At 40.8% G+C, this 18,575-nt stretch overlaps 1 protein-coding gene across 2 annotated transcripts in view; it reads left to right on the forward strand.

Annotated features, from left to right (window-relative positions):
- LOC136850597 (cytochrome b5-like) overlaps nucleotides 1–17,146 on the forward strand; it is a 48,846-nt gene extending 31,700 nt beyond the window's left edge. The window contains exons 4-5 of one of the 2 annotated variants that reach the window (XM_067124271.1): nucleotides 16,113–16,175; nucleotides 16,757–17,146. In XM_067124271.1, the coding sequence (XP_066980372.1) occupies nucleotides 16,113–16,175; nucleotides 16,757–16,772 (79 nt within the window). In that variant the 3' untranslated portion in view covers nucleotides 16,773–17,146. The other variant, XM_067124270.1, reaches the window with a different exon arrangement.
- The last annotated feature ends 1,429 nt before the right edge of the window (nucleotides 17,147–18,575 follow it).

Consider the following 18,575-nt stretch of genomic DNA (forward strand, 5'->3'; position numbering starts at 1 on the left):
CCTACTGGTGGCAGCACCCATCAGCTTGATGGCCTACTCAGTAGGCTCACAGAGGTTTTTGGCCCTGTCAGAGGAGGTGACTTCTCTGCCCAGAAAAGGGGCTATAGAGGTTGTGGAAGACATAAACTCAAAGGGGTTTTACAACCACCTTTTTGTCGTACCCAAGTCATCGGGAGGTTGGAGACCTGTTCTGGACATAAATTTCGCGTGGCGCAGGCAGCAGCATACAATGAGGCATCAAGAGAGACCAAATTATAATAGACCAACTTCTTTCCTCCATCTCTTTATCCCATCTTCTATTTAAAAAAGTAAAAGAGAATGATAAAAGTATTGTTAGTAATATTATACTCTTGCATAAATGTGTATAGCCATAAACAGCCAAATGAGAAACTGTTGTTTTACTTATAACTGATTCGGATACCAACAGCCGTTTTGCTTGTATTTCAACCATCATACGGTAGTAAAGAATAACCGTAGTTATAAAGTAAGTTATAGCTTAGTTTTACCAGACCACTGAGCTGATTAACAAGGGCTGATTAGACTTAACGTGGCTAAGAACCAATTGGTTACTTAGCAACGGGATTGCTTATTGTGGAATCAACCACATTATAGCGCAGAAATTAATTTCTATCACCAGAAATAAACTCTAACTCTTCATCAGCTGGTATGGAATCAAACTCCGCCCATAAAAGCTCAACCAATCGCCAACAAAGGGCTGTTAGTTATAGTACAAATGATGTTAAGTAGAGCAGGATTGATATATTTTTACATTATACCCCTTATTCACTATGGATAAAAACAAGGAATTATCTGGCTGCAAGTTGTAGCTGAAGCTGAGAAACAATATTCAGGCTGCTAATGACTATAAATTATAGTGCATCGGCAACTTGGATGAAACTCTACCATAATTAAAATTTGAGAGAAAGTATTTTAATCAAAACTACTGGGCATGAAAGAACACATACTGCTATTTTTACGCTGATAAACAATAAATACGTAAAGCTCGTATTATGATGAAATCAAGTAAAAATAGCCAACAGAATCTTGATTTATTTTTTTTACACAAAACAAACATGCCCCCAAACGGCCAACGTCATCTATTAACGAAAAAAATAGCTAAATTAATTTCACGATGAGATGTACAGTGTTTAAGTTATATTTTGACTTAAAAACACTTCGTATAACGAAAAATAACCTTACCCCATATAAATAAAGTATCTAGAGATTCATTTACGCTAACTAGAAGCAAGAAAAGCAATCTGAACTGAGGTAAGTGGCAAAATAAACTTACTGCATAATTGATTTCCAAACTAAAACATTGATCGCTATGATCGCAATTTATAATACAAAAGCAATATAAGAATATATACAATATTATTGGATACAGTGAATTAAAGCATAACATTTTAAAAGACCCATGGAAAAGATGCATATTCATTATGTTGATGTTTGTATAATATGATATGTGAATATAGAGTACTGTACAGTACTGTATAATGTAGGCTAGTATTTGTATAATATGATATGTGAATATAGAGTACTGTATAGTACTGTATAATGTAGGCCAGGCTATGGTATATGTGTACGATATACCATAGTGTAGACTAAGTTAATTCTTGTTTGCTATTCAATTTCTCTTTGTATTGAATTATCATAAGTCACTCTGCATGAACCTCCAGAATTAGCTGATATTAATAATTACTATACCGTGTATTTTACCATAAAATGGCACTGAATACCCTATAGGGCTATATTCGAGATACGTTTTTTCCAAAAAACGATGGTTTTTTGGAACCTAACCCCATGTAAGTAGAACAATACCAGTATAAGCATTTTTAGTTTTTTTGTGTGTTTGAATATCAAAATAGGCAGTTATAAGTGTTTTTAGAAGGGTTTTAAGTATTCACAGATTTTAGCTATTCGCAGGGAGGTGCACAGAGAAGAATTCAATCCTGCCTTGAGACAGTTCAGAAATTCTTCACTCTCCCTTCCTGCTGAGCCAAAAAGTGGATGAGCCTCCTGGGCACCCTTTCATCCATAGAGAAATTTGTGCCTTTAGGGAGACTTCACACAAGACCAGCAGGCACAGGAAGACTCCCCCAGACTCATTTGTCTTCCCCATCACTCTTGAAATTAAGGAGGACCATCAGTGGTTGCTCAGAGAAGGGAGATTCTCAGTCGCGAAATTGTTACACCCATTGAACCCAAGCCTAACCTTATTGTCAGACGCTTCAAATCTGGGGTTGGGGCTTATCTGCAGGATTTGGAAGTTGCAGGGACGTGGTCGTGGGAAGAAAGGAAGCTCCATATCAGTGTGAGGAAGCTGAAAGCAGTACACCTGGCCCGCCGACATTTTGCTTCAGTGGCATGCAACAAGACGGTCAAGATCCACTCAGACAACATGACAGTGATAGCCTACATCAAGAATCAGGGAGGCACACACTCTCTCTCTTTGCCAAGTGGCCAAAGATCTCATTTGGGCCCAGAACAACCACACCCAGATCGTCACCTGCTTCATTCAAGGCAAAATGAACGTCTTTGTGGACAAGTTGAGTAGCCGCAAACAAGTCCTACCAACGGAATGGACACTGAATCCGCAGGTGTGCACCGACCTGTGGAAATGGTGGGGAAGCTGTTGATAGACCTGTTTGCAACATCGGAAAATCAACGCCTTCCCCTGTATTGCTCACCAGTCCCAAACCCTCTGGCATGGGCAACAGATGCAATGCTCCAGGACTGGTCCAACCTGGATAAGTATGCCTTCCCACCATTCAGCAAGGTGAGGGAAGTCATCAACAAGTTTCAGTCTCAGTAACTCTTCAATGATGCTCGTGGTCCCATTTTTGCAACAGAAGGAATGGTTCCCGGACCTTCTCAGAATGTTGGTGGACTTCCCAAGATTCCTTCCTTGCGTCAAAATCTTCTTAGGCAACCTCATTTCCTCCGCTTTCATTAAGGTTTGTCCACTCTCGCTCTGACAGACTTCAGACTGTCAGGAAGACTTTTTAATCTTCCTGAAGTTTTCCCAAGGACTAGCGACTTCAACTATTAAGGTTATAGATACATGCTTAATTTGGTCTTTAGGCACAGAGGCCTGATCTTGCAGCAAGTCATGATATTAATGATTTAATTAAATCTTTTGATACATTGAAGAAGACAAACCAACTTCTATACCTTGGAACTTGGATGTCATACTTCGTTGTCTCTCAAACCCTCCCTTCAAGCCACTTCATGCATCACCTCTGAGAGACTTGACGAGGAAGACCCTCTTTTTAGTTGCCTTGGCCACAGCCAAAAGAATTAGTGAATTGCAAGCCTGGACAAACAAGTTGGCTTTTCAAAAGGGGATGTGGTCTGCATGTTCACTCTTGGGTTCTTTGCAAAGAATGAAACCCTGTCCAATCCCTGGCCCCATTCATTCTCTATCAAGAACCTAACAAGTATCCTTGGCCCAACAGACCAGGAGAGAGTTCTCTGTTCAGTCAGAGCTCTTGAAGTGTTACCTTAAAAGAACTAAGAACATCAGAGGCCCCGCTTGTAACCTCTGGTATTCCGTAAAGAACTCACCTCGTTCTATGTCCAAGAACGCATTGTCATTTCTTAGAGAAGTAACTCTGAATCCAACAGTGGTATTCAGGAAGAGGCATTTACCCTTGTTGAAAGTTAAGGCCCACGAAGTCAGGGCAGTCACCACTTCACTGGCATTAAAACACAATCTGTCGCTCTCCACTATACTTCAAGCTATGTATTGGAAGTGTAGATCTATTTTTGCCTCTCACTTCTTACACGATATGGAGACCACTTATGAAAACTGCAGGACATTAGGTCCGTTCTCTGTAGCTGGCTTGGTACTGGTGGAGGAAGGATTGGAGTATATCTTCAATTTCTCTATCTCCTCGCCTTGCTTTTAGGTGATTGAGTTATGGGAAGCCGGGGGTTACTGTGTACCTGGAATACCCATCAGTCATTGTTTTTTAATGGTTGGGTTTTGTTTTTTTATGTGATGTGTAGGTAACAAAATTGTGGTCGATCTTCTCTTGTACTGCGCCCAGGGCAAGGGCATATCTTTGTTTGTTGTGACGCTTTGGCAACCATCAGGGCACTCCTTGGTTGCAAGGCACCCACTAAAGTAGAGGCGACCCTCAGTTTTACTGCTGCACCACTACAGGTTGATGATGAGCACCGACCAGAGGCAGTACCCATCTGCTGTAGCTCTCTCACCTTGTAAGGTTACAACAAGCATTTATCAATGCTGGCTATCTATCTATTTCAAATTCACCTCCATTACTGAGTGTTTTTTGGTAGTTGGTATCCATGTATCCCACCTCCTGTCTATGTGGGATTCAGCAATGAAATTACTTGATAAGTTACTTATATAAAACTGGCATTTTTTAATGAAATAAGGTTTGATATATACTTACCAAGTAATTACATGATCGGAGCCCTCCCGCCTCCTGTCCATGGACATAAAGCACAAATGAATTGAGCTCTTGAGCTGTGTTGTACCTATTCTTCCCCAAAAGTGGGCGGGGTCGGTTACCTACACCAAAACAATAGAGCGCTACCACAAAATTTAAAATCTTAACCTGCTGCAAAAAATAGGAACTAATAACAATGTAATTACTTGGTAAGTATATATAACACTTTATATTTTATTATAAAAATGTCATGTTTTGAACCATTGGCTTTCACCTGTATCTGTACAGGGAATTCATTTAGGACCAATCCAGCATAGTGACTTCCTACCTTTTCCTCATGACTCATTTAAAGGAAAATTCTTTATCCCAGTCAGTGCTAAACCGATACCACAAGTAAACTTGAGCCTTTCTGTCTCGGTGTCATAGGTGAAGGCAATGGGTGACCCGAAGGAGGTGGCTATATTCAAAACGTTTTTGTCTGGGCGTAGTCTTTGCTGATGACCCAGTCTACCAGGCAACTTTCTGTGAGCCACTGTTGCAAGTAAGGGGACAAGATTCAGTATCGTCTCACACGCAAGGATGAGATTCATTATTGTCTGGAGCCCCTGGACAAAATTTTGGCACCGAGGATTGATCTGGCTATGGGGTCTGCTTTAATCCTTTGAGGATGAAGCAGAGGCTGTGACAAGGTTGGTGCAGTTGACTAATGGCACCTATCTTTGCCAGGCAGTGTCCTCTAGGCTCCCAGGCCTATAGGGAACTGAAGTTAAACATTCTTGTTCAGTTGGCCTTCTCTTCTATGGGACAGCAGAGTTTCAACTTCTTATTTTCCCACGAAGTGTCCCAGACTTCCTCCCCAGTTGGGTGTTTCATCTTCCCTTGAATCACTCGTATGTTTACAGAAAAGTGGTAACGAAAAGAAGAGAAGGGATTGCAATGGCATTCTTTTCCTGTGGCTGCTATTTGTAAGAGAGTGCTGGTTTCTTTATGAGTTCCTGCCAACTCTTACCTTTTTCTGGTCTGTTTCCTTGTCACATATGTGTACAGTGCCGAAGATGGGCACTAAAAGTCAATGGGGAGCAACATCTCTCTTCCTTGGAGGAACTAAAGGGATGGATATTTTTCAGATGTACACATTTTAGCCACTTTGCAAATACCTCAGCTTTACTCTCTGGGAGGAAGGTCTCTTGTCGGGACTTTCATTCACTTTCCCCCAGGGTCTAACAAAGAGGATACGCTGGTGTCAACTTATACTCTTTTGTGAGAGAGATACTGGACATATTCAAATATTGGCTTGTCCTGGTGAACTTGTTGCAGTTTTGGCAGTAGGACAATATTATTCTTGAGTTCAGTGGTGCTGAACTTTGAGATTTCTACCCTCTTTCCCAACCAGAGAGAGAGCATGTGGGTTGCTGGTTTACGACAGCAACAAGAGTCTTATCTGAGAATTCTTGTGTCAGCAAACTCAGGGAGGCTGCACACAAATTCCTGTTGTATCAGGGACATCTCACTTGGGGTTGCCACTGTTCTATAGTTCCTTGTAGAGGCAGGTTCAAGGGCAACCTCACTTCTCTCCTGACTAAGTTCAAAAAGTTGTGTCTTCAGGCAACAAAGTACAACTGGACAGTGGGAACTGTACATTGGAGTGCCACTAAGTTTCCCCCAGGGATGCTTTCGTGGTTGAATGCATCCAGTAAGGGGTAGGAGACACATCTGAGCATTGCTCAGGTAGTGATTCTCACTTTAGAGCTGAATGCTAGATCCTTTCAATACCAGCTCCACAAATGGAGACAGGTAATCACCCATATGGCAAAGAAGTTGTCTGAGATTTCCAGGTTCTTAGCTTTCACTTGGCTACTGTTTGGCACAACAGTTACGTTACTTCAGTTTAAGCATGGAGAGAAAGGTTTCTTTCCTGGAAAGCAGCGAGGTTGATTTCTCCTGTGCCCCTGATGAAATCTTTGACTTCCCATGTGCCCATGCCAAGTAATTTCTGGACCCGCTATCTCTGTGGTTCAAGGTCCAAGAGATATTCCTCTCTAGTTAACTTCAGATCCAGCCACTCATATCTGGTATCTCCAGGTGTAGAGAGCTCCAGCACTTCACACCTGGATGTTTTCCAGTCTCTTCACTGGCGAGGGTTCTTTCCTTGCTCACCATTGGAGTTCTCAGATACTTCCATTCTGTGAGCGGCTGTCTACAACACTTGAATAATCTCCAATTATTGGTGTGAAGATGAGGTATCTCCGGTCATAGATGTTTGTCAGCAGGTAATGGTGTTTTGTTCACCTACCTTTACTCTGAAGCTTCTTTTTACCCTGGGTTTTTGGAAGGCTTGGTTAACCTTCAACAAGGAGTAGATCTCTCCTTTTTGAGGGAGATCTTTTGCACTCCTGAGAACCTATAACAATCTTTCTCTGGAGGGTCATGACGCCATCATATGGGAGTTTGACTTGTAGCCTGTGTGAGACTTTTCAAGGGTTGTCAGGCATAGGTCTGAACCCAGAGACTGTCTGGTTTAGCCCTGGCATTAGCAAGATATAGGCAAGTCATCTGGGCTGTCTGTTTGTTCGGGATTCTCCCGAATTTTTCAACAAGATTCAGAACAGTTGGTCATGAACCTTTCTTGTTATCCTCTCTGAAGAACTTCAGCAGGTACTTGTGAGATTCTACTGAGTTTGGTTGAGTACTGCATTACTATCTTGAAGGAGCTCAACACTGCAGGTGTGGATGTCAACAACTCTTTGGTTAGTACCAACAGAGTTAAGGAAGGATTTTTTCGAGTACACTTCCTCTTTGCTGTGTAAGGTGATCCACAGGCATTGTCTCTTCTAGTGTGGAAGGAGAATTGCATCCCAGACGAGGACTCATGATAGTAGGGGCATCACCCTATACTCTGCACTCAGTAGGAATCTGTTGGCTCTTGGGTATTACGTGCGGAGATGGTCAGGTATGATCACCTGCACGCTGTTTTACTTGCGAAACGTTGCCCACTAGCCTTGGACTTGCTTTCTGCGGACCGGTGGCTGCTGCTCAACAGGTTGGTTAGAGAGCCCTGCTCCCTTAGGGACAGGTAGTGCCCTATATAGGTGTCTGATTGGCAAGAAACAGGTCAGGAGTGACTGGTTCTCCTTCCTATCCAGTAAATGGAGAGTCAGAGTGCCATTCCATATATAAGCTGGGCAGACATGGATGCAGGTTAGCTATCGGATTGAACACCAGTCTTTTCATTGGCAATGAAGGGCTGCAAGTTCCCCTCCTCTCTTGGCAAGAGGAGAGCAGGACGACAATAAAGTAAGCTCATTAATCATACAGTATTACTGTACCTGTTTTATTGTCTCTGACTCTTCAATATCGATTCTTTCAGCCTGATCAAGTAATGGATTACAAACCCTTTACTTAATAATGGTCTAGAAGTCTAGAGTCTGCTACGTCCCATATGTGCAGTATGCTAAAGGTGCTAGTCCCTTCCTCTGCTCCTAATGGATCAGGAAAGTAACACCCTAGATTGGGTGAATCTACCAGTCAGTTCAGAGAGTACTCAGATTCCTCCCACCAATGGGTAAGTTTCCTATGTAAAGAACAAAGGTTTGTCTTTGTTTAGGAACAAATAGCAAATTTTAAAAGTAATTTGTATTTTTACTAACATACAAACCTGAAGTTCTTTACATTTACAGCACCTCAGCCATCCCTCACTCTGGTATCTGGGCCAGAAGGCAAAGTGGAGTGCAGACTTACAGGTGTATGGGGCTTCCCCTGCCTGTCAGTAGTTGACTACCTTGTCAATAAGTTTGAATGGCCATTCCAGTTCATGCTCGCATGTAAAATCTGGTAAAGAACTTCAGGTTTGTATGTAAGGAAAAATAGAAATTACTTTTAAAATTTGCTATATTGTATTTATCTGCCAACATCCAGAACTTTTCAGCTGAAACTTTTTTAGCACTTAAAAGTTAACCCCTCTTAAATGGTATTGTCATGTTCCTTGAGAAGTGTATGATGAGACTATAGCAAGAGAATTTGAGGACTGCGTGGTGTCATGTATCATTAATGAACCTATGTTTTATTCATTCACAAGGTTCTTTCAGCTTCCTCTCTTTTCTAAGCTCTCATATATATTATAACTAATGTTTGAGGGTTAGTAATACTCTTTGTATTCATACACTGAGACATGGCAGATGAATGATGTGATAAAGCCAGACAAACAGCACTGTCAAACCAAAACACAGCATCATGAGCCATTGAGCAACCCCTGAGCTGTGGTAGAAACCACATTTAACTACTGCTGACACTATGCTGGGTGATTCAAAAATACACTGCCATCTCAACTTAATGGACTTCAGCTTACCAGATTTTGTTACTTGTCTGCTACGTCAGAGTGCTATAGACATAGATGATGCTGTAACTAACATGACTGACACTTGCCTGTCTAACCTTGTAAGGTGGCCATCTTGTTTTCAAGGTAACTGACTAAATCTTGCCCAACTCTGTATCTTTTTTTCCACTTCATGAACATTTACCATGCTTCTGTCTGCCTTGTATAGAGCTTGTTCTTCATATCAAACTGATCTTTTATGTCTAGCATAATTTGCTACAGAGCAGCTTGGCTGAACTGTCTTGTTTGAATGTTTCTGTTGAATTATTCTTATGGGTGTATTTTTACTGTTGTACATTTTCAGTTTATTTTTATGAATGAATCTATAGTACCGACTGTTGCCATTGATACTAAGATGAATTCTATTATTCGTAGGTCTTATGAAGGGAGTTGATTTTCAGTTGTGTCTGGGCAAATTTGTTGATACATCTTCAAACAATTAATTTTTTCTTTCTTTAAGAATAAATTTTTAATTTATAGTACTGTAGTTCTTAGATGATGAATAACATGCACACAGATGCTATACAGTATGAATAACATGGACATGAAGATGTTATCAGGTGTAATACTTAACATAAATGCTGTTTTTATATATAAAGGAATGCATTCAAAATCATAAACAGTGCACTTCAAAAGAACAGAAAAGTGATGGTGTAAATATATTTTGTGTCCTTGTAATCATATGATTCTGGGCGTACTTCATTAAGATTAATAATGTTCAGTACTCACAGTATTTTTATTATATATTAATATGACTTTCGTAAATGAGGAATGTTGTGAAAAAAAATGTGTATGTACTACTATATTAGAGTGGATGTAATAGCAAATGTTAATTTTTTTTAAGGTTACAATTGTTAGAAGTTTTTTCTGATCTTTGCTGGTCTAGCCACTTAACTTGTATTAATATTGTAGTGAAAATCATTGAATTCATATAATCTCAGAATATCTGTCATGCAATTTGTATGTACATGTTTTCAGTTCATATGTCAGTTGCATGTAAATTTTAGTTTTACATAAGTAACTTACCAAATAATTGCATAGCTATAGTTTCTACTTTACGCGGCAGCTCAAAATTCGAAATTCGCGGTAGCGCTCTTTTGTTTTAGGTGTAGGTATGTTGCCCCGCCCACTATCGGGGAAGAATAGGTACAACTTAGCTAAGGAGCTCAATTCGTTTCTGCCGGTTAATGACTGAACAACAGTTATTAGCAGCTCTCGTTTTCGCTTTCACCGGATGATCGGAGATCGTCTTTGGTGAAGTACTCTTTGATTTTTGGTAGCACAGCTATCTAGCTTAGCTAGATTTTGAATACTTCGATTGTGACTCATTCATTTGGATTTTTTTACCATTATGTCGGACTCTAGTTTATCCAGCGTTAGGTACTGCAGCAAAGGCTGCAAAACTAGACTTAGGTTGGTAAAATACGACCCAAATACCATTTGTTGTACTTGTAGGGAACAAATTTGATCTCCTGAATTGAATTGTGACGAATGTAAGGACTGGGAAAAGAGTAAATGGAAGACGTTACAGACTCACTTAGACAAATTGAAACGTGACTGAATTAGAAAAGCTACAGCTAGGGCCGAAGCAAAGGCTTCTGCTAGTGTAGGCCATTCTTCAAGGGATGATATTGGTGTTTTGCCTATCCCTTCAATGCCTGTGACAGCTTTTTCTCCCATTTCCAGTCCTCTAGCTTTTCCTGTCACTCCTGTACCTAACTCTCATTCTGCTGAACCCAATGCCATTGCCAGCTTAGAAGCACGGGTAGATCAAAAATTTAATTTCCTTGTGAATACAGTTTCCCAAATTGGGAACTCTGTGAAGGTCCTAATGGACAGATTTAATAGTGTTGTGTCGAGTGATGTGTCGTGAAGGGGGCAGCTGTTCGTCCCACCAATGCTCCTAGACCAAGGTCCCTGCTAAACTCCCCTTGCAAACATGGGAGGAAGCAAACTGGCAGTCCAAGGGAGGTCGGTGGGGTTTGCCCATGAGCAGTCGTCGCCTCATCCGAGCCTGGTGTCCACCGATCCTAGGCTGTGGAAGAATACTGTTGGAAAGGTATTAGAATGGATACCCATACCCTTTCTTCAAGTGATTCAGACTCTTCCACATCTAAGAAACGCAGTGACCGTTTTGCACATGTATCTAGGCCACTGAAAAGGCCAGGCGCTTCAATGGATTCAGATTCACCCCCGTCTCGTAAGCGAGTGGTAGAGAGAGAACGTAGCCCTCTCCCTTCTTGTAGTTTCTGGGATTCGCCAACAAGAGATTCTCGCTCCTTTTCACGTGCTAGAAAACGCCCAGTGTACGTCAGTAATGTGCATAAGCGCCAACTCACAGATCGTTCGGCATCCGAGCTTTCGCCTTCAGAGCGCCCAAGGTCCGAGCGCCCATCACCTGAGCGCGCAGCTCTCGCCTTACCTGTTCGGGAGCACCCAGATTCCAAATCAGAAGAACCCGTGTTTGACCGCTCAGAACGGGAATGTCAGATCACAGAGCGCCCATCCTTGGCGCGCCAAACGTCCGCGGACAGTGCAGTTGCCTCCAAGGAATCAGTGTCTGCTTCAACAGCAGGTGGACACCTATTGTCCGTGCGCCCAGTCGATGGGGCGCCTCTCCCTTCCACCCCACTTCTAATGTTTTCGTGACCCCGCAACAAGAATTTCCGTCGGCCTCTCAAGACCCTTCTTTGGCGCTGCTTCAACTCCGGCTTGACAAAGTTTTGAGCCTTCTTGAAAAACCTACTCCAGCGGTACAGGACACCGTGGAACCCCCAGGATCGCCTGTTTTGTCCGCTGAGGAACCTGCAGAAGAAGAACAACCCACCTCTCATTACTCTGCTCTACTCAGATTTTTCCTGGTCTGATACCCGTCGTCCTCCCCAGTCGTTCCATTATCGCCGGGTTCAGCCTACCTGAGCGTGCGACAACCACCAGGTACCGCCAGACTTCCACGTATGGTGTTGTCTTCGTCATCGAAGAAAGCTTTCGGCCGCATGGATGCCTGGCTAGCAGAGAAGAGGAAAGTCGGGAAGGCGGTTTTTGTGCACCTCCTTCTCGCTTAATAAGGCAGAAGTACCTGTCTTATGCAACTGGAGAAGCTCTGTCCTTGGGAGTTTCTGCCTCCTCTCAAGGAGACTTCTCCAGTATCATAGATGCTTCTCGTCATTCAGCTTTCGCTTCGGCCAGAATTCTTTTCACAACCTCGGAGTTGGACCATCTTCTCAAAGATATATTCAAAGTCTTTGAGATTTTTAGTTTTCTAGATTGGACGGTAGGAGCTCTAGCTAAGAAAATAGAAGACTGTGTGTCCCTGCAAGAAAACTTCGCTTCGGACTGGCTGGGAGTACTGGGGTGCGCGGATAGAGCTGTAAGAGATGGAGCAGTAGAACTAGCTACCATCTTCACAACGGGAGACCTCAAGAAGCGAGATTTGTGGTGCTCATTTACGGCAAAAGAGGTCACTCCATCAGAATGTTCTTCACTTCTGGTTGCACCCCTAGACAGGGATAATCTGTTCCCGCAGGACACTCTAGATAGATTTCAGTGGATTTACAGAAGAAATCAACTCAAGACCTCATCACTCAATCCACCAAAAGAATGAAGTTTCCTGCAAGAGCCACTTCAACTGCGACTCCTAGGATGTCGTCACCCCTGCAGCAACATCCCTTTCGAGGAGGTAGAGGCCGTCTCCAGTCCCGACTTAGAACCAACCTCCGAACCTCCAGACCATCCAGGAAACCCTTCAGCAAATCTGACCTTAGAAAATGAGACTCCGGTCCTCCATGTTCCAGTGGGAGCAAGACTCTCATTTCTTGCCCGTATAGGAGAAGAAAAATGCAGAACCATGGGTGCTGAAGGTATTACGAGAAGGATATGCAATCCCCTTCAGGGGAAAACCTCCCTTAGTAACCGCTCCCATCAACTTAGCAGTCTACTCAGTAGACTCAGAGAGGTTTTCAGCCCTATCTCGGGAAGTGTCAGCTCTTCTGGAAAAGAGAGCTGTGGAAATAGTCGAAAATGTAAACTCAAGGGGATTTTACAACTGCCTCTTTGTGGTTCTTGAAGGGGATTTTACAACCACCTCTTTGTGGTTCCTAAGTCATTGGGAGGATGGAGACCTGTCCTGGACATCAGTGCCCTGAACCGCTTTGTTCAAACAACGAAATTCAAAATGGAGACGAATCAGTCGGTTTTGTCGGCCATCCATCAGGGAGACTGGATGGTTATGATCGACATGCAAGATGCGTACTTCCATATTCCAATTCATCCGGACTCCAGGAAGTACCTCAGATTCGTGTTCCAGGACAGAGTCTTCCAGTTTCGGGCACTCTGCTTCGGACTATCCACGACCCCTCAAGTTTTTACCCGGGTACTCGCTCCCCTTACGAAATGGCTACATCTTTTGGGGATAAACATTTCTCTGTACCTGGACAATTGGCTCCTACGCTCCCCCTTGAATTCCAAGGCTGCTTCCTCAGAGGAGAAATCTTCTCAGACAGTGCACTTCCTCCAACACCATCAAGGATTATCCACGCTCGCTCTGACAGGATTCAGACTGTCAGGGAGCTAGTCAGAGCGAAAGGATTTTCAAGAAAGGCTGCAGTGGCTATTGCTAAGTGCAGGCAAAAATCTTCCTCTGCAGTTTACCAATCCAAGTGGGCAGTTTTTAGGAAGTGGTGCCAAGAGCGAAAAATTTCCTCTTCTCAAACGTCTGTAACCCAAATCGCAGATTTTCTTCTATATCTCAGAACATCGAAAGGACTCTTAACATCTACCATCAAGGGTTACAGAGCGATGTTGAGTTCAGTATACAAACATAGAGGATTAGACCTGTCTTTAAACCAAGACATCAGTGACTTAATCAAGCATTTCAACACTAGTAAGCAAGCTAAACCCTCAGGAGTCGCTTGGAACTTGGACGTGGTCTTCAGCTGGCTTTCAGGACCACTTTTTGAACCGATGGAGGCGTCGTCTCTTCAGAATCTTACGAAGAAGACATTATTCTTGGTGGCACTGGCTACAGCCAAGAGAGCCAGCGAGCTTCATGCCATTGATAAAAGGATAGGCTTCTCACAAGGCAATGCAGTACACTCAATAATTTTAGATTTTTTGGCCAAAAACGAGGATCCGGCTAACCCTTGGCCTCGCTCCTTTTCTGTCAAGAGCCTCTCAGAAGTACTAGGCCCAGACGATCAAGAGAATGTCCTCTGCCCAGTAAGAGCTCTAAGAGTATACCTCGAGAGAACCAAAAACCTTAGAGGATCGGCCCCTAATCTTTGGTGTTCCGTTAGAAGCCCCAGCCATCCTTTGTCCAAGAATGCACTATCATTCTTTTGAAGATCTGTGATTTCGGAAGCACATTCGGGAGTTCAAGATGAATTACTACCCTTGTGCAAAGTAAAGGCTCATGAAATAAGAGCTGTGGCAACATCTTTGGCTTTTAAACGTAACCTGTCTCTCTCTTCAATTTTACAAACAACATTTTGCAGGTGCAAGTCAGTGTTTGTCATGTTTTATTCTGGGATGTTGAGACAGTGTACTGAAAAATGCAGTACTTTAGGTCTGTTCTTCACAGCTGCCATGGTATTGGGGATGAAGGATAGGAGGAACGCCTTCCCTTTTCCTCTATCCACTCTCCTTGAATAAGGGCAGTCGTACTTTTTGGGAAGTTTGGTGGACACTGAATCTTGAGTGTCACCAATTGGTTTTTTATGGTTTTGGCTAAATGTCGTGTGGTGTAGGTTAATTTTATCTGGTCTTTGTTATTCTATTGTACTGCACCCAGGGCAAGGGCAGATCGATCCACATATCATTATGTGACCCATTGGAATTATTAGCTTTGGCAACCTGCGATTGACCACCTACATTGCAAAGCACCCACTCAGTAGAGGTGACTCTTGGTTCTACTGCCACACTGCTACAGGTCGAGAGGAGCCACGACCAGAGGCAGTACCCGTCTGCTGTTGCTCCCTCACCAGGTAAGGTTATAACAAGCATTCCAAGATGCTAGCTAATTTGCTATCCCAAATTACCCCCCATATTGAGTAGTTTTTTGGTTAGTATATGTCCATTCATCCCACCTCCACTCAATGTAGGATTCAGCTATGTAATTATTTGGTAAGTTACTTATATAAAAATGACATTTTTATAATAAAATAAAGTTTTATATATACTTACCAAATAATTACATTGATCAGAGCCTGCCCTCCTCGCCTCTCATGGACATAGAGCATAAACGAATTGAGCTCCTTAGCTAAGTTGTACCTATTCTTTCCCGATAGTGGGTGGGGCAACATACCTACACCTAAAACAAAAGAGCGCTACCGCGAATTTTGAATTTTGAGCTGCCGCGTAAAATAGAAACTATAGCTATGTAATTATTTGGTAAGTATATATAAAACTTTATTTTATTATAAAAATGTCATATTCTGTAAGTAATCATACATCTCTCTCTCTCTCTCTCTCTCTCTCTCTCTCTCTCTCTCTCTCTCTCTCTCTCTCTCTCTCTCTCTCTCTCTCTCTCTCTCTCTCTCTCTCTTTCTTTCTTTTGCTCGGGTTCATAGTCCTTAATGAAATGTAATAAACATAATTGTGTATCAGTAAATATAGTGCATTATACATATTTACCGTAGGTTTTAATCATTGGTATATGATAGCCAGCTTATTTTAGACAGTAAGGATTTCATGAATTTTCATAAAAATTACAGTATTGTGGTAATATATATTTAATAAGCCCTGCACACATGAAGATTACTAGAATAAAAAATGGTGGCTTCTTGCTCAGTGCTAAATCTGCAGACAAATGCACGTACACACTTGCAGGAAGTGTATACGGTACTTTTTTCATATTTTATTCCAATTTGCAGTCGTGAATTCATTGCTGAATTTATCAGCTTTTGAGGCCCTCTTCAAAACTTACAGTGAAATAATGCTACTTTACAAGGGTGGGAAGAAAGAATGAGACAGATTTTTCTCACAATTGCTATATTGTACAGCCTATACTAGCTGGTCTTGGGTTTTCATTACTCACCTGGAAGTCTGATCCTTGAACTGTCCATTAGGTTGAGGTGCCAGTCAACAGTATAATTATGTGGTATTTAAATTTTTTTTCAGGCTGCTTGAGTTTTCCAGTTAATGGAATACAATATGAGCAGGTTACTGTACAATAGTTATATCCGAGCACTTCCATTCTGTAACAAATCTAAGATGGAATTTCTCATTCCAGAATTTAATGAGTCTACCATTATTTATGGAATGAAATTTTTAGATATTTTGTTTTGTTGAGTTTATACTCTATCATTTTATTTTTTCTTTTACAGTTCATGGAAGTCATGGCTGATTCCTGTGGGCATTGCTTGTTTAGCATCATTGATCTACAGGCTGTATGTCCTACCATAGTTAAATTTGTATTCTTTATAGGCAACAATTACATATGAGTAGAATATATTCTTTTAATCAGTTTCACTCTTTGAAGAATTAGTATATTATACAGTAGTCATCATTCATGTACTGCCTTTTATTTTTGTACAATAATTGCAATTGTCAACTCCAAACTACTACAGTAATTCATGAATTATTTGAAATAAGGAAGTTATTTTTTTTACCTGTCCTCACATTATGAGATGTAAACCTTTCAAGTCAGTCTCTCTTTAGAAGAAAACTATATTGCAGTGTCATGTGAGCTGTATTTAAGATTATATTATGGTGTATTATTGTTAATTAAGTATCATGTTAATTGTATGCTTTATAAGCCTCTTCATACTTTATCCTTTTGGAATAACTGTTCATTGTAATGCAATGTTCAAAGCAACTGTTATCTTTATATATCTTGTATGTGGTTCTATACTGTGAATGTTAGGTGTGCACAATACTGCCTTCCTTGATTTGTAGTAGCTATTGATACCCTGTATTGGACTTGGTTGATGAAAGAGAATGTTTCTGAAAACTGTATTTTTTCCCCCAGGTACAGACTGAAATAGAGGAGCTTGGAGCACCATTTTCATTTGTATATTCATTGTTTTCATATAGGTTCAGATGCATTTTACATTTCTTATTACTAAGTGTAGTTTCTGCTCATGCCACAGGTGTATCAATATTGTTGCTTTATATTATTTTATCCTGGGGTATTTATCTAGAGCAGCTTACTATTTCACACACACATGTGCTTGCTCATATGATGAAATTAACATTGTATAAAATATTTGTAACATCAAGCTCAAATATAAGTACCCTGTATTTTTTTATATCGTTTTGTATAGAAAATATATTCATTGGTTTTCTTTGTCTTGACTTCAGTATACAGCCTTGTATTTTTTGGTTTATCTGCCTGATTTATTAAATATTCACTGCGAAAGTTGCCTTATTTCTCTAAAAAATATGTTCACATTACTTTTAGTGCTGAATGATGTAAGTTTCCTAGTGCTTGGACAATGTATGAATTCTGTCAGTGCATCCACAGGATATTTTAAGTGGTAAAGGTATGTTGAATAATTATTGAAGAAGGCCAAAGCACTGAATAAATGTGTGAAAAAAAGAGAATGGGAAAAGGCAGTGTAAAGAGAAAAAAAATTTACAGGCAGTATAAAAAGAGAAAAATTACATGTATGAGGTTAAACTTATAGACACTATCTTTTGCTGTATCTAAGACTACCTTGGAGTGAGTTCAACCAGTGTTAAAATTTAAACAATCATTAACAAGTGCTCCCATTAGTTACCCTTACTTTTTGGGGGGTGGGGGTAAGACAGCAATTGTTTTGGTTGTCGTTCTTCTTTTGTCAGTTAAACCATCAGGTTTGGTGGAATTTTGGAACGTTTATCCATGGTTCACAAGTTGAATTATCAGGATTTTGGCTTATTTGCAGTATGGTTTCCTCTTCCCAGTCTAAAGCTGTTAGATTTTGTAAGGTAAGTACAGTAGTTGTAAGATCAGATTGTGCTTACTGAAGTAAGATACTCATGAATTACCCATTGATCAATGAGGTGTGAATTGTGATTCAGAGAACTGTTTTGCTTGTTGCAAGGACTGGTAGTTGGAAGAGATAGAGAAGATGGTAAATTGTAGAATTATTAGAAAGGACAGACTTAGAGAGTAGAGAGCAGCTAGTCTTAAATCTAGATCATGGTCAAGAAGAGAGATAGTTCTATAGATTCTTCTCTCGTAGACATACAGTAATACCCCGAACTTGCGCAGTTTGAGTTGCACGAATTCACAGACGCAAGCTTTTCATTGGAACCTAACTAATTATCATACACGAGTTTTTCACAGACATGCGAATATTGAGAAACCCTGCAAAAGTGTTTATGTTTCATATGTAATTTATAAGTTTTCAAGCTTTAATGTGTAAATTGAATAACAGTAAATAATAAAAGTAATAATTTCTCTCTCTCTCTCTCTCTCTCTCTCTCTCTCTCTCTCTCTCTCTCTCTCTCTCTCTCTTACTGAGATGAGAGAATTTTTATGGTACATGTATATGTTTATTTGTTTTGTATGATAAATAAATATTTTTTATCTAATAATTAGTAATTTTCAAATAATAATAATAATAACTGTAATTACAAAATTTGTATGTGATACATATTTTAAACAAATAAATATTTTTCCCTCGTCTTCTGTAAGAAGCGCAAAGGCAAAAAGCTGTCAGACATGTCACTTTAACATAACTAGAACTGGTAGTGTTGCTGATTAGTGGTCAAAGGTTTCTCTCTCTCTCTCTCTCTCTCTCTCTCCCTGTAATAATTCATGAAAAATTTCACCGCTTAAGTAAGGACAACTGTTATCTCTC

Source organism: Macrobrachium rosenbergii, chromosome 22 (genome assembly GCF_040412425.1).
Source record: "Macrobrachium rosenbergii isolate ZJJX-2024 chromosome 22, ASM4041242v1, whole genome shotgun sequence".
In the NCBI taxonomy this organism is placed as follows: Eukaryota; Metazoa; Arthropoda; class Malacostraca; order Decapoda; family Palaemonidae; genus Macrobrachium; species Macrobrachium rosenbergii.